This window comes from Seriola dumerili, unplaced genomic scaffold, assembly GCF_002260705.1.
Source record: "Seriola dumerili isolate Sdu_G_001 unplaced genomic scaffold, Sdu_1.0 BDQW01000011.1, whole genome shotgun sequence".
In the NCBI taxonomy this organism is placed as follows: domain Eukaryota; kingdom Metazoa; phylum Chordata; class Actinopteri; order Carangiformes; family Carangidae; genus Seriola; species Seriola dumerili.
The window spans coordinates 2,864,128-2,890,196 of record NW_019174266.1 but is presented as its reverse complement, the minus strand read 5'-3'; the positions used below and the strand labels follow the sequence as shown (position 1 = coordinate 2,890,196).

At 42.1% G+C, this 26,069-nt stretch overlaps 1 protein-coding gene across 3 annotated transcripts in view; it reads left to right on the top strand.

Annotated features, from left to right (window-relative positions):
- Window positions 1-26,069, top strand: part of LOC111224953 (metallophosphoesterase MPPED2) — a 66,049-nt gene that overhangs the window by 29,260 nt on the left and 10,720 nt on the right. For all 3 annotated transcript variants that reach the window (XM_022749681.1, XM_022749664.1, XM_022749673.1), the window contains exon 4: window positions 2,043-2,268. In XM_022749681.1, the coding sequence (XP_022605402.1) occupies window positions 2,043-2,268 (226 nt within the window). The remainder of the gene's footprint in view (window positions 1-2,042; window positions 2,269-26,069) is intronic.

Below are 26,069 nucleotides of genomic sequence, written 5' to 3'. Positions count from 1 at the left end.
TCCGCACAGCTCACTCCTCTACCAGAAATTCAGTATACTGCCCGATGACACTTTGAAATGTGGTCTGGAGGAGCCGGGAATTGAACCACTGACCTTCCATGTAGTGGACGACCCGCTCTACCTCCTGAGCCACAGCCATATTAGATGGCAGCACTTTGTTATTGGAAATTGTTGCTGTTTTCTGACATTTTGGAGACCAAACGATTAATAGAGAAAATAATCGGTTGATTAAGCGATAATGAAAACATGTTTAATTGCAGCCCGGATGTAAACTATACTGCCTAGGTTGGGGGTGCAGCAGCACCCTTAGCACCCACTCGTCCTGTTGCTATTGTTAACTTAACTCTACACATAAAATTAGCCTGTGGATTAGCTTGTGCAGCATCTACAGAGCAGGCTGGAGAAAAAGACAGGAAGGACCGAAGGACGACTGGAACAAAATCAGCAGGAAGCCTAAAAAAAAACGAAAAAGGAGAAATAGAGAGCGAGAGTGGAAGGGTGATGAAGGCCAGACCCTTTCGTTGAGTGCTCAATCAGCTGGAATAAAGTAGTAAGGCAGTTTCTTGATGGCGAAGGGGAACTGAGGAGAGCGAAAAGGGCACAGCAGAAGTTGAAAGATGAGGGGATGAGAAACGTAATAGATGTTCTTCTGTATTTAGTTCAGGTTCATGCCTTTTCCAGCCGCCTGGTGTCTGCAGAGATGGACGGTGGTCCGCTGGGGTCAAGCAGAGCCGTCAGCTGTGGTTGTAACCTCTCTGAATGGAGGGTATTTTTCCCCTCCACTTATCGGGAGTTTTCTCTCCAGTCCTGATCTGTGCTCAGGGTTAGATATACAGGGGAGCGTCTGACGGTATCTGTGCTCCATATACAAAAATATTAAGACAACATGCTGTTTCTGTAGAAATACACGGACCAGGTGGGAAGTACAACACATTTGTGATTTTATAAAATACAGCTCTGCCTTGAAGGAGAGCAGAGCTGCACAAAATGGGACAAAATCTGCAGTGTGAAGAATTTGTTGCATGTTAAGAATAATTTGCAGTTTAATGAAATTAATCGTGAATTTTATGTTTGTAAAAAAAAAAAAAAAAAAAAAGGGGTTAATTTAACAACTTTAGAAACACATTCTGTAGAGTCCATGTACTCTCAGTAATATGCTTTACTGATTTGACCACGTTCGGCCAAATATGAAAAAATACAGATTCAGAAAAATGTACAAGTCAAACTTTGTTCATCTGCCTCATTAAGTCTCAATTTCTCAGGAATGCTGAGTCACTTCTGGGTTAAGAGAATCGTTAATTGCTAATTTTTCAGTTGAATGAACGATTGAAATAGTTCTCAGTATGAATTCACTTGATGCTTATATTTCCTATAATTTCATATTACTTTGACTTTTATTACAGTGATAATAAAACACAGCGCATTATGCAACCCTAACATGGAGCTAGGACACAGGATATTAAAATTTTTTTTGGACAGGATCTGTGCAAAAACTGGTGGTGGATAATATATTGATCAAACCTCTTAATTTTTAATAAACTTGTTATGTCCACCTCTGATAGAAGAAACTATCTTCACAGATTGCAGCAACAGGAAAACACAGCTTATTGGTCGTCGTGTGACGATGCAGGCGTCATCACGTTCATAAAAATTTAGCTTCGATGTAAAAAGTTTGAGTTGATCTTAGAGTTTTAACTGTTTTAACAGTATCAGCAGCTGATTAATTATGAAAAAGACTAAATTCATGGTGGATATTCCTGCTCAAAAACTGTCCACACTTGTATCATGTAACCGGTCAGTTCAGTTCAGTTCAGTTCAGTTGGCTTGTGCACAAAACTGACATTAGCAGCTACATACTGGATCTTCCAGGTATTCTTTATCAAATGGGTTTGTTTCAGCTTAGGTCAGAGGAAGAAATCCTTGGCCGACGAGAACCCTATTGAGTGTGAGAAGAAAGTTCTGCAAAGCTCAACATGTGGATGTGGATTCTGACCTTCAGCTCACCACCTTCTCCTCTCCCCGGTCTCTCTTGTCTCTTCTAGGTGGCCTTCCATATGAATTTAAAGTGGTGATCGCCGGGAACCACGAGCTGACCTTTGATAAGGACTTTATGGCTGAGCTGGTCAAGCAGGATTACTACCGATTCCCCTCAGTCTCCAAGCTCAAACCAGAGGACTTTGACAATGTCCAGTCGCTCCTCACAAACTGTGTGTACCTGCAGGACTCGGACGTCACCATAAAGGGATTCCGGATATACGGGACGCCATGGTAAGAGCACCGACTGTCCTCTTTCTTTTACCCTCTATCCTAAACTGTCACTGTCTGTCTCTCATAACCGCTGAGTCACATTTCTGCCTCGTTGTGCTGTGGATCCCTGAGGTGAAGGTGTGTCTTCCCCTCTGTCAGTGTCAGTGTCTGGCCGTTTTCCAGCTCCCATCTCTGCAGTAACTCGGTACTCTGCTGTACGCTCTCGGCGAGGGGCCTCTCTTACATGCAGGGTGCTATTCCCAGCTCGCACAGTCTTTTATGAGCTCAGGACCTTCGCCTGCTCCCTGGGTTTACATTACACCTGTGTTTTGACACGAGGTTAAGTGATACGCGTGGTACCGGGACACTGTCAGTGGGCTCTCAGGTGTGGAAAGAAGAAACGCTGGAGGCGGAGAGTGTGTTAGGTCGGGGGAACGGTGTAAGCAGCGTGTATTCAACAGTCAGAGACTGGCGAGAGTGTTGTTAAAGAGCGAAGTGTTCGTGCAGAGGAAATACTTGTAGTCATGATGGAAGAAAACTCACTGCTGTGTTTATGGATGTATAAGCTTTATTCAGAAAATTTCAGAACCTGTGTTTGTGAATTAGTGTCATTTCTCTGTAAATTGTAAACCGTACCTAGAAGCAAGAAACTCTAGTTTTATGGCTGTGTATAAAAAACCTGTTTGTTTTAAAAGCAACAACAAAGTCTTTTTACATATCACATAAAATTGCATACATTTTGTTGTATCTTGTAAAACATGAAGATACAAAACCGGTTGAAGTTTGTACAGCCGCCTATTTTAATTCAGATAAAAGTTTTTTAAAGGAGACTGATATTACTGCTGTATAACTTTCAGCTGCAGGTGCATGAAACACATCAGATGCACAGAACATACAAAGAAAACATAAAAAAACATAGATAAATATATTAGTTATATGCTAAAGTTTACCACATAGGGTACATAGTACATTAAAGCAGCAGCGTAATATGAAACCGGCAGTGCTTCCAGTCGTTATCATCCTACTCAGTCGTCAGTGATTATAATATTTATCACTGTCACAATTTGTAGTGGAGTAAGTAATGCAAGTTTTAGTCTTTTATATTGTCTCAAAACTTTTAATGTTTTATCTTACATTTACTCTGATGGATGATGTGATACAGAGAAACGAAGCAGCTACAGCTAAAAAAAAAAAAAAAAAGTTTTTCTGAATAAATAACCAGAATTATAAATTTATGATTTTCCATCATCACTGAAATCCTAGATTTGCGGTCGTCCAGTTCTCTGCAGTAAAATAATCTAAAATAATCTAATCTTCTAACCAGCATGGATTGTTTCCCAATACAGTTTTGTGTCCCTTCATCTTTGGTAGATGGTCCAATAGAGACAAAGCTGTAGTTCACTCTGAACTGTCGTCGTCTTACAGTATCTGAACAGTGTTGCAGTCTGAGCTCGGCTCGCCTGCTCTGCAGCCCCCAACCCCCACCCCCCACCCCCGTCCTGCTGCGAATGCCTCGGCTCTCTCTGCACAGTGGTTCTCACAAGTCTGCTCCAGACTTAAAATAACTATTTAGGTCACACCTTCATCCTTTAGCGGCTATAATTAGCAGGTTTGCAGCCTGGCTTCAGAAGTGGCTGAGGACAGGGGCGAGGAGGTGGCGGGGGCAGATCCCAGCATTCCTCACACATCACAGCAGCAGGAAGAAGAGATTACGCTCTCTTTTCCCTCCATCCTTCCTCTTTTCCATCCTTCTGTTTGAAAGAGGAAGGATGCTACCCCCTACCCCCCCCCTTTCCCTGGTGGGTGTTTAGTGTGAGGGCTGGTAAGTGTCTGTTGTGACAGCTGGGGGTCTCATGAGAGGCGGAGTGGACAGCTTGGCTGGCCCCCCCCCCCCCCCCCCGTCCACCTCTCCTCAGCTTCCTCACCTCCTTCACACCCATATGCCACCGTGGCCTGAGGTCTGGCCTGCCTGTCCACTGTGAGGTCTCACTTAGCCCTGCAATGACCCCTCACTTCATCAACAGCTCGCCAGCTCGCCGCCTGGGTGGCCGAGCTCCTCCGAGCCCTCAGTGGTCTGCCGCTGCAAGAGGGACCGCGACAGCATCACTCAGGAAATGTAGCGTGTAACTACCACCTGATAAACGCTGCTGTAGCTGCAGTGGTCTGTTCTGTTGCTGCTTTAAAGCCACAATTAAAGTCACATTCAGGGGTGGAGATGGTAGTAAAATCCTCAGTGAAGTCCTGCTTTCAAAACTTGATAGTGTGAGCAAAAAAATGTATTTACAAAGTGAGAAAGTAGTTCAAAAACTAAGCTTAAAGCTAAGTATCTGTACTATAAATACTAATTTTCTTCCTTTTTAGTGTTCAATTATTGATTCATGTGCCCAAACAGGAAAACAGTGGATAATCCTTTAGGTGTTTGGTCTAACTGCTCCATTTACTGTTTGGTAGTTTCAGCTGTAAAAATGCCTCCTGCTTTATAAGCTCATCACCCATTTGCATGTTGAATTTTACACTGACAAGTTGTAACTACAGCAATCAAGTCCATGATGTTAAGTGTAATATTTTCCTCACAATTGTTATATGAATCAGTGACGCCTCACAAAGTGGAGATGCTGCCTGTATCACAACAAGTTAAAGCTGCATAATTTACACTTTTCCTGTGTTTTATTTGAAGTGTTGATCCATAAGAAGATATATTTGTGGTTTTAAGAACCAAAAACCATCTGTAGTACCAATGTAGTTTTACATCTCCTCTCTCAGGCTTCTCTCTGGAGCTCTAGCAACAACAGGTCAGTGAGCCAATCACAACAGAGGAGGCTCTGAGCCTCTCTTCTGATTGGCTCTCTGTTTTCTGAGTGATCAAATAAAAATATAGCAGATTTCAGGTAAAAACACTCAGAGAAACCAAATCCTGCAAGGTTTGGATGGTGGGTCCAGGTGGGCGGGGCTTGGTGACTGCTTTGTTGTGACATCACAAAGTTCCAGAAGTCCTGACGGCTGGTTTTAAGGCTCAGTTTCTGAATACAGGCTGTGTGCATTTCTCTGTGGCCTGAGGCTTTGATACTTTCACAGTATTAATATAGAACCTAGACCTGATCTATAATCAAAGAAGGCATGGAAATCTACCTTTATACAATGTGGGACCTTTAATGTGTTTCATTATGCTCCACTTATGGGGATTTAACAATTTTAGGGTCTTATTTTTTCACAATATGTCATTATCCTTTTGGTAGAAAATGTATTGTAGAGTATTTTTGGTCATTGATTTGTACAGGAAAATACCAACCAAAAGTCATTTCTTTTTTATTTTTAACCTTAAATGCCACAAATTTTAAAACTTTGAACATTTCAGAACTCGTTGCGTCCCACCTGGGTCCAGCTCAAACTGAAAAATGTCAACGCCAAAAACAAAATGCCATCAAAAGGCTGTTTCCTTGTTTCTTTCCACTTCCTCTTTCAAGAGATCAACTTTGATTGTTTTTGTCCTAAAGAGCTGCTTAAAAAAAAAAAAAAGATTTCTGCTTTTTGAATCCGTCAGCCACTCTGTAAGATGAAAAATCAGCTTGTTCCTACTTTTTAACAAAACTCTTATCCGCATGCAGTCTCCCCGAACACCACTACATAAAACGCAGAACATAGATAATCATCAGCACAGTGGAAAAACACAACTTTAATATTCTCTTTACATCTCCTCCACTGTTCATTAAATCCACTAAAATAATTAATTGTTTGTGTTTTGCAAAAAAAATTAAAAAAAACACTAATTGATGGATCAATTAGTCAGACTTGTACTACAGGAGCAGGCAGGTCTCTAAAGTTTTGATATCTCCTGGAAATCGTTGAGAAGCAGCAGGTCACAGCTGTTTACACACGACGACGCTGCAGGTTTCCATGTGTTCAAGATGGAGGGAAATCCTCTGCCCCGACTGACTGATTAGCAACATTACACCCTTCTTTCCATCGCTGCTCCCACCGTTGCCATTATTTTTTCACGAATCCATCATTTCAATGTCTGTTTTTAAAGGTCTCATGGATGAAAATGACATTCTGCTGCAGCGGGTTTTCAAACACAATCCATTTCATAATTATCTGCAGCACGTTGTCAGTTCAGCATGAGGCCGTTTTACAGCAGAAAGATCAATCGACCACTGGTTCTGTGCAACAAGTTTTTCCTTAAAGGATTTTTGACACATCTGTTTCTCATGGCCTCTCATTAGGTCCGACTGTGGGCGAGTAAAGGAGACTTGTTTTCACATCATATCAGTAAAAACCTGCACTTTACCTTCCCGCTAGTCTCAACTTTTTATCTCCTAAAAGTGAGAAATTAAAGTCAGCTCTGAACTCAACTCTTCAGGGATCGAGGTGGGTTTGAACAAGGCCAGGCTTTCTCACCGGCATTAGCTGTTTGGTTACTTAAATATGTGTTCACATTGAAATTGTGCCAACAGGTTGCAGCAGTTAATTAATCTCACCAGAGTATTTGAGGAAACAATTATCTAAAAAAAAAAAAGAAACTGTTGAAAGGAAAATTGCATGATAAGGATTAGACTTCCTTAAATTACTTTGCTATAATTGTGTTGTTGTTATTAGTGGGTCATAAATTGCATTTTTCTTTACTTTCATAATACATTTTCAGTTAAGTAACGAATTACATGGCCATTATGGCAAAACTTTAATCAGTCAAAAATGTCTTTACATTTCCCCCCCAAAACAAAACTGTGCGCTAATGTTTAATGTTTAATTTATGAGAGATGTGAGTTGAGCTGTAGAGCTGTGAGAAAATGTAATTTCATTATTGTCATCATTCTGTAATTTTAACTGTTTCCAAGTCATTCAGATTCTTGAAAACTACAAAATTCAGCCACTGAAACATGAACATGAACATGTCTTGAGTAAATAAGACGGAGTCTATGAGGAAAAATCCTTGAGTTTTCATTATCAGGATAAGTAGGTCATATGAATAATTAACAAACAGGGTGGATTAAAATTTTCTAGGGCTGCAACTAAGGATTTTTCCATCAATTAAGCTGCTGATTATTGTATTGATTGTCTATGAAAAGTCAAAGGTGACGTCGTCTTGTTGCCTGTTTTTTATGATCAGAAGAGATTCAAAAGCAGAAGTTCCACATATTTGAGAAGCTGAAACTTGCAAATATTTTGAATTTTTGTTCGATAAATTACTCAAATGAAAAATCAATCATCAAAATAGCTGTTTACTATTATTTGTCAATAGGCTAATTGGCTCTAAAATGTTTGTTTAAGACCTTAAAGACAATGTCCAGATGTTCACTTCAGCCTGTGCTAAAGTGACTTTACAAGACATTTTTAATACCTTCTAATGCTCCTGATGCTGTGGCCTAAACTCTGTTCTGACCCAGTGTGAGTGAGAGCAGTGTACCATGAAAGACACACAACACACACTGTTTAATGACAGATGCTTAACAGACCGAATACCTAACCCTCCCCTCCCAATACTCACTCACTCTCACACTCACACACACACACTCACACACACATACACTGTGGAAAGATGAGCAGGCTTCTGCACCTTGTCAATCAGACCTCTCTAAGAGGGGCTGAAGGTCTCTTGAAGCCTGACAGCTTTGGATTTTATTCACATCGTTAACTCCCTCTGCTCCAGACAACAAGATTTTAGGCAAAGTAAAACTCCTAACTCCTTTTATCTGAACTTTAAAACCCATTTAATGTATTAATTAATCTTCTCTTTTTTTTTTTAATCTTCTGTCTCTAATCTGCTGCTTTAATGCAGGATATGAATTTCAGTTTTTTGCCCTTTGTAAATGGTAAAAAGTCGTTCCAGTCGATCAGTAATGTGACACCTTTTGCTGTAGGTTAAACACTTACAGCACTAAAGATCTTTGTTGAAATGTTAGATGATACAACCCAAAGACTGACCAACAGAAAACTAATCTGACTAAGTGTTAAGTTCATAAACTATAAAACTGAAATATGTTCTGGACATGGTATCACCGTATGTAATTTTATCTTTCTAATTTTAATCATGAGATAAAAGAAGCTATTTGTAAGTTTTGCTATTGCTACAAAGCTAATGTTAGCATTAACAGCTGGTTACTCTCCAGTCTAGAAGAAACGCTGCGCTGCTTAATCACCAAGAGCTGTCTCCAGCGGTGGAAAGCAACGCCAATGTTAGCATGCTAACCAGCTAGCCCCGGTCCGTCTCGTCACTGTAGCCACCAATCTGCCCCGAAGACGCAGCGCTGCTCAGAGGACATATTATAACCTCTTGTCTTTCAAGCGCATCGGTGGCCGAAGCTCTTGTCAAACGACAATCGCCAACACCCGCTCCCGACAAGAAACCACGTCCGACGACAGAGAAACGTTACGAATAACCCCTTTAGGTAGTGGTGGAAACATTTTTTATTTGGCAAAATATACACCACACTAATGCTGAAGAGATTAGTCAGTGCATCATGCAGTTTCGATATTTGATCAATCATTTATTTCATATTTCCCCTCCAAAATATTCCAAATCATTTGCTTTTCTCCAATGTAAATATTTGCTGCTTTGTTTGGTTCCCGTCATTGTAAACCGAATCCATTTTGACTTTTGAAGACACGGTTTTGAGCTCTGTGATGTGGAATTGGTCAATATTTTGTGGACTAAATTATGAGTCAGTTGAAATAAATAATGAAAATAATCAGTAGTTGCTGCACAGACTCTCACATATTCAGCTCAGACATAAATACAGACGGAGCGACGGCAGGCTGGTCACAGATATGTGAGGAATCCTGCTGCTTTTACCGACTCTGATAAGCTGCTGACTGATTCAGAGCAGAGAGGTATGAGCAGGGAAGAGGGAGTCTCTCTCTCTCTCTCTCTCTCTCTCTCTCTGTCTCTCTCTCTCCTCCTCCCTCTCTCCCTCTCTCTCTCTCGCTCTCTGTAGGGATTAACCTGTTTTGTGATTCAGGACTTGACCACAACTTGACTCAAAAGTCAAACTGTTGCTGCTCCTTCTGCTGCCTCTTCCCCAGCCCTCCTCTCTCCTCCTCTGCCTCATCCACTGTGAAGGCACTATCCTCTCATCCCTTCCTCCCACTTCATCTAATTTCTTCTTTCTACTTCTTTCTCGTCCCAAATTTTCTTTTTCTCTTGTCTCGGTTCTTCATTCCTTCTCATCGTCCTCTTCTCCCTTTTCTTTCTTTCTTCTCCCTGCCTCTTGTCCTTTCCTCTCCTGTACTTTCTTTTCATTTCCTGTCTTTTTTTTCTCTGTTTCTCCTCTCCTCTTTCTTCATAGTGCTCAGAGTTAAGTTTGTTAATAATAATAACATTTTTGGCCGGAGCGAAACAGCGGGGCCCAATAAACGCGAATGTAACTGACCTACTGAGCGGTGAACTTGCACCATTGATCGGCTGTCGGAGTTTCCTCACTGTCCGTTGCTCTTTCAAAATGATTTGGTAGGAACAAGGACTTTCTGGACAAACCTCAGCCACTTTTATATAGAAGACAGTCGCCTGTATTTCCCTGCAAGTATGAGGTTAGGCTTTCCCCCTGCAGGCGCACCACCTCTATGCTGACCACGCAGCAGCTGACATGAACTAACTTTCTCTGCGAGTGATTATTTTACAAGTAAATACAGCTGAAATCACAGCACAGTCTTTGTCTTTAACTTATGTGTTTGGTGATTTTGTCAGAGAAAAGTTATAAAAACAGGAGCAGCTTTGAAGTAACAGCTGGTTAACACATAGTCTTAATGGGTCCAGTTTCAGCCACTAGTTCATACTTGTTCGGCCATATACTACATTTTACGCCTATTCTTGTTTATTATTATAATATCACAGAACATTTGGACCTAAACAAACAGTTAATACAGTTAAAGCAGTTATATTGCACAAGTCACAAGCCGTATTTTATTTTATTTCCCAGTGATCCCAGTGTTTTTACAAAAGTCTTGGTACATTCCCAAAGAGTTTGTGTAGTGGGCTAGTTGGTGCTTTATGAGCCAGTATAAGCACTTAAATGCCCCGACCACAGCCTTGTGCTCCAGGACAATTGTGGGCCCAGAAGAAGGTTGAGAACGAAAACTAGCATCATCAGCATCAGGGAGCCATAACACGTAGGATGTTATTGATAAAAATTATTATTTAGATAAAATAGAAATGTATCTACTTAACAGTAATGAACATTTTTCAGTTATCATACATTGTTAAATCAGTTCTCTGTAGCTGTTGCCTCTGGTTTTACGTGTGTGTGTGTGTATGTGCACGTGCGTGTGTGCGTGCGTGCGTGGAGGGACTAAGACACACACAGTGAAACGAAGCAACAGAGAAAAACAGCTGTATATGAACCGGAAAACGCAGCAGAGACTCTTGAGCTGAAATGAAACGAGTGCATGTGAATTAGGTAAATAACATAATAAAATACTTTCTTTTTAATCTATTACTATTATTTATTTATTTTCCTTTGTTTTCTTGCAATACAAGGGGAAACACTGGTACTTACTTGCTGTTGCTGTTAACCAATGAAATGGCAATCAATGTTTTTGTTGGTTTATTCCACAGCAAATCAGTCTGCTGGCTTTTTTTCGTGTGTGTGTGTCTCTGTGTGTGTGTGTCTCTGTTTGTCCGTGCGCGCCTTCCAGAGGCGGCAGATTAAATCCGACTGCCCTCATTTGACTCTCTGAAGCTCACCTCAGAGGAAACCCGCAGGGCCAAATGCAGATTTGTCATTTGCAGATTTTAGTTTTATTCATTTATTCATTTTTCACTGTAAAGGTCAGGTGTGTGTGTGTGTGTGTGTGTGTGTGTGTGTGTGTGTGTGTGTGTGTGTGTGTGTGTGTGTGTGTGTGAGAAAGAGATGTACTGATACACAGTGATGATGTATGAATATCGGCATGTTTAGCCTCAGTTGTTGTTGTTTGAAGGAGGGGAGAGATCTGTGAGAGTTTTCCGCTGGTCTCCTTCTGCCCTCCTCTCCCCATCTTTCTATCCATCTGTCTCTCTCTCTTTCTCACTGTTTGTCTGCACTACATGGCCTTTTGTTTACTTTTGCTCCAGCTAAGGAAAATCTTAATGTTGAAACAGACAGTTGTATTTTAGACGATCGTGTGTTTCATTTTCCGTTCCCGTTTCCCTACGAAAATGCCCCCGTGCACAAAGCAAAGGCCCATAGAGAAACAGTTTTCCCAGTTTGGCTTGGAAGAAGTTTACTGGCCTGCACAGAGCACGGACCTCAACCACATCCAGCGCTTCTTTGAGGTGAAGTAGAACGAGCCAGACTTTACTCACTCGTGCTCTTGTGGCTGAATGGGAGCAAAAACCCTGCTGCCAAGATCCGCTGGAAAGACTTCACAGAAGAGCAGAAGCAGATTAATTCATGGTTTTGGAATGAATCCTCGTCTATCGCATGTGGGTGTAATGTCCAGGTGTCCGTATACTTTTGTCCATGTAGTGTATGGCAGGAAGGACCTGTTACCATCCTCCATCTCTGTCTCTCTCTCTCTCTCTCAGGAAATGGCCTTTTGTTGAATGAACATCCTGGTGCTGTAAAATAAGGACCACCCCTGACCCTTTACGAACACACACACACTAACACACACACACTAACACACACACACACTCCTGGGAAAGCGCTTTGAAAAGACTGGGTTAAGTAGTCGCAATATTCTTTTAATTCTTCATTATGAACAACAAAATAAAAACGCTGAATAAATCTGGCAGAAACAAAACAACCTGAAACCACAAAGAAACAAAAGAAGGAAAAAGAAGTTGACTTAATTTGGACCCTTATTGTCTATTGCAGTTTTCTTCTTCTCTAACTGAACGTAAAATATCCACAGAGCTGATGCAGACTTCATTCATCCACAGTCAAATAATCATGTGACAAAACGTCTGTTTTCAAATCTGCAGGTCTGAATTTACATTGAATTACATTAAATTTACATTAAAATGTCAAAAAGAAAATATTTCCATGTCTTAAAGATGTTAATCACAACCCAAACATATGATCTGATTCAATGCATATTTCATTTTGTTGATATTAATCAACTTTTCTTGTAATTTTTCTTGCAGCTTTTGAATATTTGAGAGATTATAAAGACCAGAGCCGTTTCGACTGTTACCTCGACATATACAATGTATATATACATTGATACGGACAAAATTGATATTGTCATATTTTAAACAACAGCATCCCAATACAGGGCAGGTTATGATATTTAGTATGACAATAAAAGTAATTCATAACGCTGAATGATTTTTATACTTTATACTTGTGTGATAAGTACAAAGTCATTAATTTTTACTCCACAACTTCAACTCATAAACTTGCTTTTTGTTCCAAAGGAAAAACATTGGCGTGATCTTTGGATTAATTCAGTAACTTTGTCTGTGCTACTATGAGCTTCTTTTTAAAACTCCGATGTATTTGGACAGCTCTACGACACGTGAGTGAAAGTGAGTCCAGACATTTTTAACTTCATGTTGTTTTCATCTGTCCACGTCGCTGAGGTCTGACATTTGTGTCGGCTGCTTTTAGCTTAATCACCCCTAAGTCACCTCTTCGCCGGCGCCAGCCTCTGTCAGTTTGTGTTGGCTGCCTGCCCACCACACACAAACACACACACACACACACACACACACACACACACACACCCTCACAGTGACACACACTGTTTTCTCTGTCAGTCAGAGTGTGAGCACATGGCAGCGCTACCTCCAATGAGGCAATGGGCCCTGACAAATGTCCGTCACCAAAAAGTCAAGGGCTTCGTGTTCGCTCTGCGCTCGTCTCTTTAACTCTGCAGACGGGTCGTTTGGTGAAACTTCCTGAACCTCCATAATGTCACGTTGTGATCGAAACCTTGTATTGGAGGGAAATGTGGATTTCTTTCTTTTTTTTCTTCTAATTAAACATTCGCCATCCAAATTTTACAATGCGAAATATCAAATTAGAAAATGAAGAGTAATGGTATTTGTGTAGTGTCTGTTTGGAAAATATCTGTCTTGTGTGACTTTTTAGAACAGATTTACAAACTCTTTCTCTTTTAGTTTATTTTTGTCCAGAAAAAATTAAATGTGAGTGATGATCAAAATAATTAGCCAAGTAGTTGATCAACAGAAAATGAATCTGCAGCTTATACGACAGCAAACTGCAAATCTTTTGATGGTCAGTTAAAACAGGTAATGGGGAAACTATAATGGATATCTTTTACTGTTTTCTGACGTGTTACAAACAAAACCGTTAATTGATTAATAAATAATCTTTAGTTCCAATCCTCAAACATCACCAACATGAAACAGGCATGAACAATTAACTATTATTAGTATTTTAAAGGCCGTCATTAGGAGTCGTTAGGACACAATTTGTTTTAATTTGGCAAATTAACTCGCATCAAACAACTGACTGTTCTCAGTCATGGTTTTTAGTTTCCTCAGGTACGGACCAGCCTGATCACATCAATTAATCGATGAAATATATGTATAAACAAAGATAAAAACACACACACACAAAAAAAGGTTGTTTTAAAAAGAGTGTTTTATTGTGGAGATGCATATTTGTAACTTGTCTGTCCCAGATGGAGGATTACAATTTCAAATGTGATCAGATAAACAAATTAAAGATGTTTGTCAAGCAAGAACCAAGGCAGATTTTTCTTTTTTCAGTTTTCCAACTCAACTTTTTTTTTAAATGAAGTGTTTTCAGTCTGACAGCAGTGTCACATTAATTACAGTAATATTTCAGAACTAATGAGATAATGATTTATCGATGTTAAAATGTGACACCTTTACTTAACGGAGCGGAGCATCTGTTAAAGGGGCCGGATTGTGGTGGACACTCCTGCTGTGTGTGTGTGTGTGTGTGTGTGTACGTGGTTGTTGTAGTTGTTGGCTTGGTGCGCCCATGGGTGCAGCTGCAGGTGGTCTTCAGGTTACAGATGCGGGGAGATTCAGACTGTATGGAGCCTCCTGCAACTGGTGATGAAGGCTTGGAGGGAGGAGGAGTGTTGGGGTGTGTGTGTGTGTGTGTGTGTGTGTGTGTGTGTGTGTGTGTGTATAAAGTGTTTTGCGGTGTGTGTCAGGGGGGTGAATGAGAGGGTTAAGTGATGGATTTGTCATCGCGCCCTCACTCTCTGCAGCATGACGGCTCACAGTGTTCGCTGCTAAATGACTCACCCTGCACACACACACACACACACACACACACAGGTGCATATGCACAAACGCAGGCATGTTTCTCAAATGGCCGTTATGCAACAAAAATATGAAACAGTCAAAATCAAAAAGTGCAACATACTGGAAACCGACAAACACGCCCTGCACGTCCTCACAGAGGTGTGTTAAATGTTTCACATCTCCCTGACTCGTCCCGGCGCACCACCCACCCCCACCCCGAGATGAGCCCCCAATATGTCAGAGAGAGAGTGATGGGTCCTCGCCGTCGTTTAATAAAGCTCTCCTCCGTGGCCTTATGTGCATCAGTCACTGGCCAGGCAGGCAGAGGTCTGCCGCACGACGGCCGGCAGCTCCATCAAACACTGCTGGGCCTTGAGAAGGGCTGACGCAGCCAAAATCCTGCTCTGGATCCAGACCACAGCATGAGATCTGCTGCACACACACGCACAAAAAAAAAAAGAAATGATCCAGTTTAATAAGTCATTTATTCTGGTGTTGCCTTGTTCACGAGTCACCAGTTTTGTTGTCAAATATATTTTCCTACACAAGGAAACAAAAGCAATTCTTCCAGCAGGGAAAAATCCTAAAATCCTGCTTTGTTTTTTTTCCCCCTTTGCTTTGTTCTATTCCATGTTCAGTCACTTTCTACCCAATTGCAAATCAAGAATTGTGTTGACATTTTCTTGACACTTGTGTCCTGGATCCAATAAAAGACAGATTAGTCATTTAGTTTGGTATTGATTTGAAAACATCTCCAGACGTCAGGATTTCGGACTGTATTGATCGTTATTTTTGGATTGAAGAGACGCAGTTTACCTTCGGTTGAAGCGTTTGTGTCTTTTTTTACGTCGGGGAATCGTTTCATTAATGTGACTTTAGTGTGACTTTTTTTTTTTTTTTTTTAAAGGCTGATTTAGTTCAAAGTATAAATTCATTCTTTGACATTTGTAGGTAAGTCTGACCTCCCGCTCGGCTCGTCTCGCAGCGCTGTCGGAGGGGGGGAACGAATCACTTAAAGTCTTTGACCTGTTTATGTCTTCTGTGAGGTTTCTCATGTGGACTATAATATAAACCAACAGCTGATTGCTCTGTGACTAAAAGTAATGGTGTGACATAACGGAGAGAGACCGCTGTGTTTGTGTTTCTGCTCTGGTGTTAGCGCTGCTCTGAGGTCAGGTCGGTGTTTGTCGCTGGCGGTGTGGACAGACTGTGGTTACAGCACACACGGAGCCTCCAGCTGGAAAGTAATTGTTCCTGTCGGTTTGCATGTCTGCGCTTGTGTGTGCGTGTTTGAGAGTGTGAGACCTCGGCCGACCCCGTCTGACACGTCGGCGGCCTCGTCCCTTCGATGAGGTCACTAAAGACAGATAAGGAACGCCGTCTTGTCTCTCTCTTGTGTGATCACACTTCTGGAAAATCCTAAAATAACATGACTTTTTTTTGTTGTTGTTTGTTTCAGTAAATTGTTACTGTTTGTCTGCGTGTTGTGACATAAATGTGCAGAGATGGCAGCTGTGCGAGTCGCCTGCCTCTCGTCACCTAATATGGTTTCCGTCTTTTTATTTGGAAGCCCTTGATTTTCTTCACGGGTGTGAGAAACGCACGTCCATCTGCAGCAGCGAGACACGTAATGGCAGGCTAAAAGGTGATGCGTCTCACCTTCAGCTAATTTTGGTTGCAGTGTGAACAGAGACGTTGACGTGTTTCTGGCCAGGATTTTTTTTTATTTTGTCAGCTTCTTAGTTTCAGATTCAGAGCTTGGTTGAGCTTTCGTCATTTTCCTGAATGTCTGATCTTCATTTCTGCAAAGTTCTGACCTAGATGACACCTGGGGGAACGGGTATTGTACTTTTTTGATGCCAACAAAATGTGTCTGTTGAATCAAACTGTAGAAAATCTTTCACTGAATGGCCGGTTGGATTCATAGTTTGCATGATTATATAATTTCTGATAGGGCGATCAGATGCAAAAACACACACGCCTCACCTACGTCACACACACACGCACCCAGGAGAGTTTTTTGGGAATATCGGGGGAGTGTGTGTATGTGTGAGAGAAGGGAGACAGGACAGAGCAAGAGAGGTAAAACGCTAAAGCGAATTTCACGCCGGAGGCTTAAAATAATTACGAGACAATTTGTACTCGATATAGTCGTTCACTACAGCCCACGTGGAACAAGCCGAGATGCATCGAGTTTATTCGTTATATCGCACACCTCTAATTTCTTTCATTAACAGTTTTAATACAAAAACTTGTTTATATTTTTAAATATAAGATATAATTTTGACATTTTACCCTTATTTCTTGCTACATGTGTTAAACTGTGTATTTTCTGTCTTCGTGCTGATGCAAAAGCTCTGCTTGGGATACGTGTTTCAAATTAACATGAGCTATAAACACATCTGATACAACACGTTACAATTGTGTATTCAGTTTTCTCTGTGTGCATCCATTGTGTGTGTCCGTATCAAATAAACAACATGAAAGAGAACAGCAGCGCAGTTTGTTAGTAGTGAGCATGTAAACGCAATCAACTCCAGGAAACTGCCCAAAAGCTCCGGGGTTTCTGGGCAGGAGGAGGAGGAGGTGGATGTTGACATGCGATAACCAGCAGTTTTCTCGTCCTCGGAAAAACCAAACGGCACAAATAATAAAGCCTGAAAACGGCGTTAGATGAAGTCGCAGTGACAACACCGCGGACTGGCCTTCTCTGCAGGCTGCAGTGTGTGACCTCCGGGGGTTTGACGCACTGCTAAGAGTCTGACCAGTAAACAAGAGACCTCCGAGTCCATGTGACTTCTGTTTGTAAGCGCTGGTTCCCGTGTACTTGACCAAATACATCAAGGGACTCTTCTGCACTGTGGTTGAGACCTTTTCTTCCTTTCATGTAAGCATGAAAAATGACTTTCTTCGGCACAGTTGCTCCCTCTGACTCAACCACCAGCGTCCTCGAAGACCTTTTTTCTTCTCCAAGAAAACACACCAAGGTCAGGTTCCACTTTGCTCTAAAAGAACAGACATGCAAAGGTCAACAGCGCTACCTTTCTTCTGGTGAACGGATATGAAAGGTGCACAGAGGAGTGTAGTGTAGTGTGTGTGTGTGTGTGCACCCCCCCACCCCCACCCCAACTGACATGTTTGGCCCTCCAATGATGGCCTTGTGCCTTCGGAGTGGCGTCCCCGCTCTTTCATCACGCTGAAAGGGCTCTGAAGTGCGAGTTTCCTATAGATGTTCTGTAGCCGCTTTTGGAAAGCCCTCACCTCTTCCTCCCCTCCCTCTCCTCCTTCCTCCTTTTCTCTTCTGTCTCATTTCTTTCTCTCCCTTGTCATTGAATGGATAAATGTGTGGAGGCTGCTTGACGAGACAAAACTCGGAGAGGAGAAGAAAGGAGAAGGGAAATGGAGGAAGGAAAGAAGAAGCTAGAGCGGGAGGAGAACAGGTTAAGGAGGTGGAGGAGGGGAAGAGAGACTGCTGATGAGGGCGGCCTGCCTTTTCAGCCTGTTTCACAGTAGCTGGCTACCTGCTCGTGTCAGTGGTTGTGTGGTGACCTTTGACCCCGTGGCTGGCGAGCTTCAGTGGCAGCGTCAGCTTTAATTAGAGAGCCACACGACTCGACGCTCTGCAGAGCCTCTGATCCTCCACTGCAAACGTTCAGGCTCAGGCTGGAGCGGGCAGAGGGGACGACAGATGCACGTAATGACAGACAAACACACACACACACACACACACACACAGATGGTCAGATCATCTAGTTCCTAAAGAGGAGATCTCAGGAGAAGAGTTCAGTATCATTTCAATCTTATGAACAACACTTTGTAACATAATTTTTCATTTTCTATATTCTTATCTTTCTATTTTTTCTTGTGTTTTTGTTGTTATCCTTTTGACATTTTAACTTTTTATTATCAGCAAACAGATGGGGCGGACAAGAAACATTTCAGAGAGGACAGGAATGCTTGCAAGGAGCCTCATACGCATTTCAAATTGCTAACATTTGCCAACATTAGAAAACTACTTAAGTGTCAAATTTGTCGGCTTCAAAAGAATTCAGCTCTCGGAGGATGTAGCTGCTTTTATCGTCCTGTTCTTCTCACCTAGTCAGTTTTGATTTAGTAGTTAGTTAGTTTCCTGCTGGTTTGTTGTTACTGATTTGAGTGTTTTTTTTGTTAGAGGGGATGAAGTTTAAGCATTTAAGGATTCAGTGCATCTGAGAAATGAACTGGAGTTGTTCCAGTGCTGCCGAAAATACTGAATCAGTAGACATGTCTGTGCACCGATCTGACATCATGTCATGTATTAACAAACTGTAGAGTTTCACATCCAGATAAAGCGGCGGTTTTCCCGTAAATCACTTCTTCTTTGCTGCTCTAAAAGAGTAGCCTGAACAGGAAGTTGTGCTTTGCAGCCACAGCAGGAAGAATTGATGTGCAGTAAATAGTGTAACGTTAGCTGCTAGCGAAACACTGCTAAAGTTGCACCAGTAAAAAGGCAACGTGCACAGTATGTGAGGCTTTAATTTGGAGGAGTGGCGCTAGGACGTCTAGTGTAGGAGGTGTTCTTTATTACTAGGTTTATTTTTTTTAGTCAAAGTTGGATAATAAAAGAAAGATTCTATGTCATTCGTGTATTTGTTAATGTTTTACAGAGTGTTTAACCTGAGCCAAGTCATACCACAATCACATCAATCATATCACATCCATACAGGGTTAGTGATGCACAGCTGTTAAAAATTGTCAACACAGTGGTATTGGATCAGTACTCTGTGTCGTTCAGGTATCAGAACAACTCTAACCGCCGTTGTCTTCACTCCTAACTTAATCGTGATGGATGGGACGATTCCTGCAGCAGTGGAGTAGACCATGTCTTTATTGCCGTGTTGTACTGAAGTCATTTCAGACTGTGTCTCTGCAGACTGGAGACAGAAGCTTCAGGTTTTGGGGTCAGGTTTGTTTTGGGTTTATTCGCCAAAAGTCACAACACGGGTACTGCTGCAACATCGGCACATATGATTAGGGTTGCAAAGTTGCAGCACATTCACAGCTTTTGTTTTTTGATGAAGTTTTCAAATATTCACTCAGAAAGGAAAACGAATATGCAGACGCTGATAAAGGTGTTCCACTCAGAAAACAGATTTGAGTCTGAGCTTTAATCTTTATGTATTTCATCTTTGGATTTCTTGACATGAAGTTAGTTTGGGTATCTAAATGGTTGAGAGCACTGTTGGCAGAAACAGTTGGTACCTGACCCAAAAAAAACCTTCTTCCTGTCAGGAATGCTTTCTGTTTTCCTCTGCGGTTCAACCGCTGTAGTTTTCCTCCAGCGGCTACACTCGGCCTTCAAAGTGTGCTACATTTCCAAGAGGATTAATTAGATTAAACAGAGTGTTTGCTCGGTCCTTAAAGTGTTTGTGTTTTCTCCTGCAGAACTGTGTGGCAGTATTTATTTATTTATTTTTTTTTTTCCTCTAAAGAGAATAATCAGTCGCATTAAGGAATAATGAAGGGATTTGTTGGCGGTTTGCAACCTGTGGGACCAGGCTGCTGTTTGTGGCTGCAACAAAAATCCACACTGTTGATTTACATTGTGTGTTCCCCACCCACCCCCACCTTGTCCGTCCATTTAAATCTCACCAGGGCTGCTGTGTTTTGCTGCTTTCGGTTGTAGCATGTTCATGTTTTTGAGATTTGTGACGGTTCAGACTGATGGAAAGGCAAAGAACAGAGGCTTAAATAGAAGAGTGGAGAATAGCGGTACAAGATGAGAAGATAAATGATCTTAAAGAAAAATAATAACCATCAAAAATAGAAAGGATCCTGCCAGTATCCTTAACTAATTTCTTCATTTGTCCTTGTTAGCGTTTATAAATCCCTGCTGTTTTCCAGTTGGGTCATTTCTCTAAAATCCTTGTAAAGCTACCTAATGAGTTTTCACATTGTGTGAGCCTTTTGTCCGTCATTTTGACCTCCAGCCAACGTTAGCGTGCAGCACAGTGACTTTGGTATGTTCACAGTGGAAGTGGAATTACCAGCCGTTAAGCCTGAACATGGATCAGCTTCCGCTTGCCAGCATCGCCAACGAAGGTGAAACTGGTAAAACTGGCCTCACCAGGTGGAAGAAATTACACATCTGAGGAGTGCAGTTCTTCTGATACACAGACATTTGTTCCGTGCTAAAATATTTGTCTAGGCGCTCGTTTGAAATGATGCTTTTCACCTGTGTGTGTGTGGGGGGGGGGACAAGAAACCTGGAAACACTGGCACAATCCTTTTTAATTAAACCAGGAAAAGATTGTTGTCAGGCAAATGGACTGAGATGCGAGAGAGGGAGAGTGAGCGAGGGATGAAAAGAAAGCCGGCGTTAGGAATACAGCGGGGGATTAAAGACAGTGAGCGAGTGTTACAGACCCCTGGCCAGCTTGCTGCTGTAATGAACATTAGGGCTGCGGCATAAATTTAATGACCTGTGAAACAAACAGCGTGGCCGAGACCGGTGCCTCTGAATGCTAAGTGGCTCTATTATTAATACCAGCTCAGAGATGCCACTGTGTAAACACACTGTAAGTCTCTTTCCCCTATGAGGCCTGTTAAACACACCAAGGCCGTGTGATGGCGGTGCACCGGCTCACCGCGGCTTCCTGAAACGGGGTCACGTCTCTCTTTGTACCTGCAGAATTAATGGCACGTCGCCCGTTAACAGCGTACCTGCGCTAACTAACGGGTTATGAATAGCATCGCAGATAATGGCTGTGCAGGTTAGTCACCTTGATAATGAATAGCTTAGTGATGGGGGCAGGTGAGCAAGGGGTAATAAATAGGTTCCATGCTGCTCACAATTTAACAGGTTAGCGAGTGCGAATGAATAGCAGGAGTTCATCCTACTCTGTTTGGTGGCTTGTCATCAATTTGTGCACAGTGTGTTAAAAGAATAGTGATTCAACCAGCATGGAAGGTTATAAAAATAAAATGTTTTAAACCTGAATTCGATTTTTATTTATTTGCTCACGTTTGAATCAAACAAAGGACCTTGAAGAAAAAACTATGGAAAGAAATGTGCAGTCACAGGAAAAACATAATCTCAACCTTAATGATATTGAAACAATATTCACAATGTTAAAGTGTGAAAAAAAACCCACAAAACAATAGGTCCCCTGTTTCTTGTTGACATTCACTTCTGATAAGATGTTTTGTGAAGATTGTTATTTGATAAGTGGGATCCGTGGTGGCTGTTGTCAATTAACTTATCGGTGCAGTTGTTATATAATAAGTATGTAAATAAAAGTACACATTAGGGAAATATTCATTTTAGTTGTAAGAAGTTGAATTTTCTGAGATAAGGGGCAGATGATGCGGTTGGTTGGTCTTTTTTCAGGGTAAAACCCGTCACTCAGGACGTGATGCAGATTATATTTTAGGTTTGTTTGATTGTTTGGAATCAGAAGAGGCAGATAGACAGGGATTACCACAACAGCACATTAAACCTCGCACCTTGCAACTTTGAAATGGTACAGTGATTGTTTCTTTATGGGGGAAGTAATCCTTAAAAACCCTATCTTATGTCCTTCCCATACTTCCTGTTCAAACTGAAAATATGTCAAATTAGAGAAGCAAGACTCAGGATGCAGTTGTTGTTGTTATGTGGCTTGTGTGCAGTTGAGAAGCCATTCTGCAGGTATGGGGGGGTGGAGCCCTGAGTCTGATTACAAGTGATGCAGGCTTAATCAAACGATCCAGCACAGCATGGTGCACAAGGGGGGACTAGGAGAGCCCAGAGCCAGCCAGATGTCTGCGACATGAGGAGGAATACATGACATGAGGAGTCTGCTCGAGGCTATAAAATGCAATCACAATTCCCTGGAAGGGAGCCCAAGATGGCACAGCTACCAGCCGGGTAGTAAAGGCGGCCTGTCAGCAGACGGTCCCCCTGCTCCCCCTCCTGAACCCGACCTCAGGCTACCTGCTCATTCAACAGAGGAGATGCTAAACCTGCGGGCTGCTCCTCCAGCAGACAGGCAGCAGTGAGTTTCTGTCATTATCAATGCTGCGGTTACGAGGGGAGCACGTGTATGTCTCTGACATCTGAATCTGCCCATCTGTTTGTTTTTTCTCTGCTGTGTTTGTCCTGGTGTATTTGTGTGTACACTGGCAGATCCTGGGCTCAGCAGGACTCCATCTTGTTTTCCGTCCCATGCTGTGTCTCACGCTTTGAGGGGATAAATATTTGAAAAGCAGAGGAAGCCCTGTGTCCCCAGCTCCTGTGGCCTGAGGTGTGCCAGCCCTTGCATTAGCTGAACCTAAACATAGACTTCAGCTCAGAGTGTGCCTCGCTGTCCTGGCCATTATTTTCTGTAGAGCTGGGTGTGAAAGGTCACCAACTTAAGTGCTGGTGCTGCTGAATTCAGTAAGATGTAAAAAGCTCAGATGAATAAGTAATACCATCAATGACAACAAGCCTGGACACGACACTGGAGATGCTAAGTGCTCAAAGGTTTTTTGATAGAGAGAAAAGAGGGCCAAGCTCTGCTGTGAGTTTTCTTGCAAGTTTTAGAAGGAAGAAAACATGAATGATTTAAGATGGAGTGAAATGGGAAAAGACGAGGCAAAGGCTCAATCAGACTGTTCACGGAGTTCTGTTTTTCGCAGTTCACATCCTCTGAAAGCAGCCAACACGTCTAGTTTGGTATAGAGCACATCACAGAGGGTGAGGTTACCCGTCTGGACACCTCTCCTCACACATAGGTTTGGTTGCTTTGGCTCTGGGGCTGTTTTTCATGCTTCGACTCCCTTAGTTCCCGTAAAGGGAAATCTTATAGCTACAGCGCACAATTATATTTTAGACAATAGTCTGCTTCCAACGTTGTGGCAACAGTTTGGGGAAGGCCCTTTCCTGTTTCAGTACGACAATGCCCCCGAGCACACTGCCAGCTCCAAAAAGACATGTTCTTTTTTTTTTGTTGTTGTTTTTTTTTTTTTTTATAAAGAGTATGGTCTTAAAGAACTTGACAGACCTGCACAGAGCTGTGACCTCAACCCCATCCAGAACCTGTAGGACGAACTGGAATGAGCCAGAACTTATTGCCCAACATCAGCGTCTGAATGGGGAAAAAGATCCCAGGTTCAGAAATCATGTGGGAATAAAACTGACACCAGAAAAGTGAGGCTGCAGAATAAAGATCAGATATCTGGGTGTCTGCATACTAAAATTTTGAGCTAAGTGGATGAGTTCTTAATATTTTTGTTAAACTGGATTCGATTGAGTTATTTAATTATAGCGGACTTTAATCGAAACTGGCAAACTTCTCTAATTACATAAAGTTAATGATAAAAGATGAGCTGATTTCGTTGAACTGATTACGATGATTTTACAGTGTAGGACAACAAGAACATCACAGAATATCACAGCTCTCTGGAAAATGGACTTAACATTCACCACGGCTGCAACTGGATTTCTAAGTAGTGTTTTTTTTTCCAGTCCTCTTCACACACACACACACACACACACACACAAACACCCTCGCACACATTTCGTCTCCCACCGCACCGTGTGGCTCATGTGGGAGATGTGGATTGTCTGTAGCGAGCCATCAATCACGGCGGTAACGACAGCTCCATAAACAGAAGGGCAGCCTACCTACTGGTTTCTGCTCGGCGGTGATAGCATTCACATCGTCCCGCAGCACTTCCCTTCCTTCCTGCTGACCTCTGCACAGTTTCAGTGGCAAGGACGGGGGGACTCTCTGCTTATCTCCACTCGCTGGATTTAGACCCACCACGGTGGTGGTAGGAACACCCAGGTGTCAGCAGGGATGTAGCGTCGTAAATAAAAAGGTGGGGAAGCTGTGACCTCTGTTCAGCGATCAGTGTCAGACAGACAACCAACAATAGAAAGAAAACTCAGGTCTATTTAGGAAAAGTACTGAAAGGAACACGTCAGATTTATGGCAGAATAGAAAGATTTATCGGCCCGTTCGGAGGCTGCAGCTGAAAACTCTTGAATTTCTATTATCAATTTTTTATTATTGTCAAGGTTGTTGTTGATTAATTTTTTTGTCGATTGTTTGCATTCCTTGTAAAAAATACTTGCATTTCGTATTAACTTGGTATTTTTTCGGTTTATATTTCACTGGTGCATCTGCACAACTCCTGGGCTCCTTTTGTACGCGCTGACCTGTGCAGCCTTGTGTGTTTTATTTTGTCTGTGTTCCGGCTCTTTGTATACAAACCCATGAGCCTAACAATGCCAGTTTGTGTGCTTTCCTGTGCCCATTGTCGACACTGCGTCTTTGTGTCCTCGCTAACATCCACTCGTTGTAAGGTCGAGACAATAACCACGAACAGAGTACCGCGAATCCGCACTGGATTGACCCTGTTGGCCCTTCCTGTTGCCTTTAACGCCCCCTCCTCGTAACTCCCCTTTGACCTTCGACCTCTGCAGCAAAGACTACTTGGCCTGTCATGTTAGGACAAGGCAGGGTGTGCTCCCGGCCTTTTGACAGGGTTCTGTGAGAACCTGCTGCTTTTCTTTCTCATAATCCCGGTGAGGAGAGTAATTCCACACCGAGGAGCAGACAAGCGCCAATATAATCAAAGCAGTAATGTCATTTAACAGCTTGCAGCGGTCTTCATTAATGATTTTAGTTTCCTCTTCATCTGGCTGTGACAAAGAAAGCCAACTAGTGTGAAAGCTGTAAAGAGAAACAAAGCCGAGGCGCCCCATGTCAGAAAATAATTTTAAAAAGACGCTTTTAGTAATTACTGGAATGTAAGTCACATGCTGCTCATGGTCCGACTATAAAAGGTCTTTGCAACTTTTAATCTGTAATAGCATAAAAAAACTTCTAAAATAAAAGCTTTTTATTGATGCTTAAATATTAAATTAATAACTTAGTGTTCAGTGTGTGGAGGAATTTTATGAGGAACACAACATGTAAACATGTCCTGTAAACTCTCAGAGAAAAGCCTCATTAGTGACCATTATTTGTGTTATTATTACTGTTACATGGAGTCCAGTGTATATAGCATAACCATTCGCCTACACAGAACCCTCACTCCTCTTGACTCAAGACATCACAATAAGAATAAAAAAGATGGCCGTCCACACCCTTGTTATTGTCCTTTTCACTCAGGGGAGCAGTTGTAGGTGTCGGCGTGTCAACAGCCAGATCTGAGCTGCAGCAGGTTTTGAGTCTGTAACTGTGAGGACGGGGTTAAACGTGCTATTCTTTCATCTTCATCAGCAGTTATGCGCGTAACGAACGCATATGAACGGCAGACCGAAGATACGGCTTAACAGTGCGACTGCAGTGACGCAGTGAAACGGGGGAAGTGAAGGAATTTCACACAGCAAAGTCTGTTTTCAGGTGTTGGGGAGTTGCTGCTGTATATTTGTGGCCGGAGGTAGAGATTGTATTATGGTGATGTGTGTGTGTAAATATATATATATATATATATATTTGGTGGAGACATTTCTAAGCATCTCCTGCAGAACTATCCAGAACAAGAGGGAGAATTGGGACAGGGGCAGAAATAGAAGTTTACAGTGTATTGAATAGTGAATGTATGTAACAAGGATTTTTAGTGTGAATGTCCCAACTTCTAATGTCACCTCTCTGGGCTAATTTCTGTCAAAGCCACTTCAGTTTGTTGTTTTTGTTCGTTCTTTCTTTCT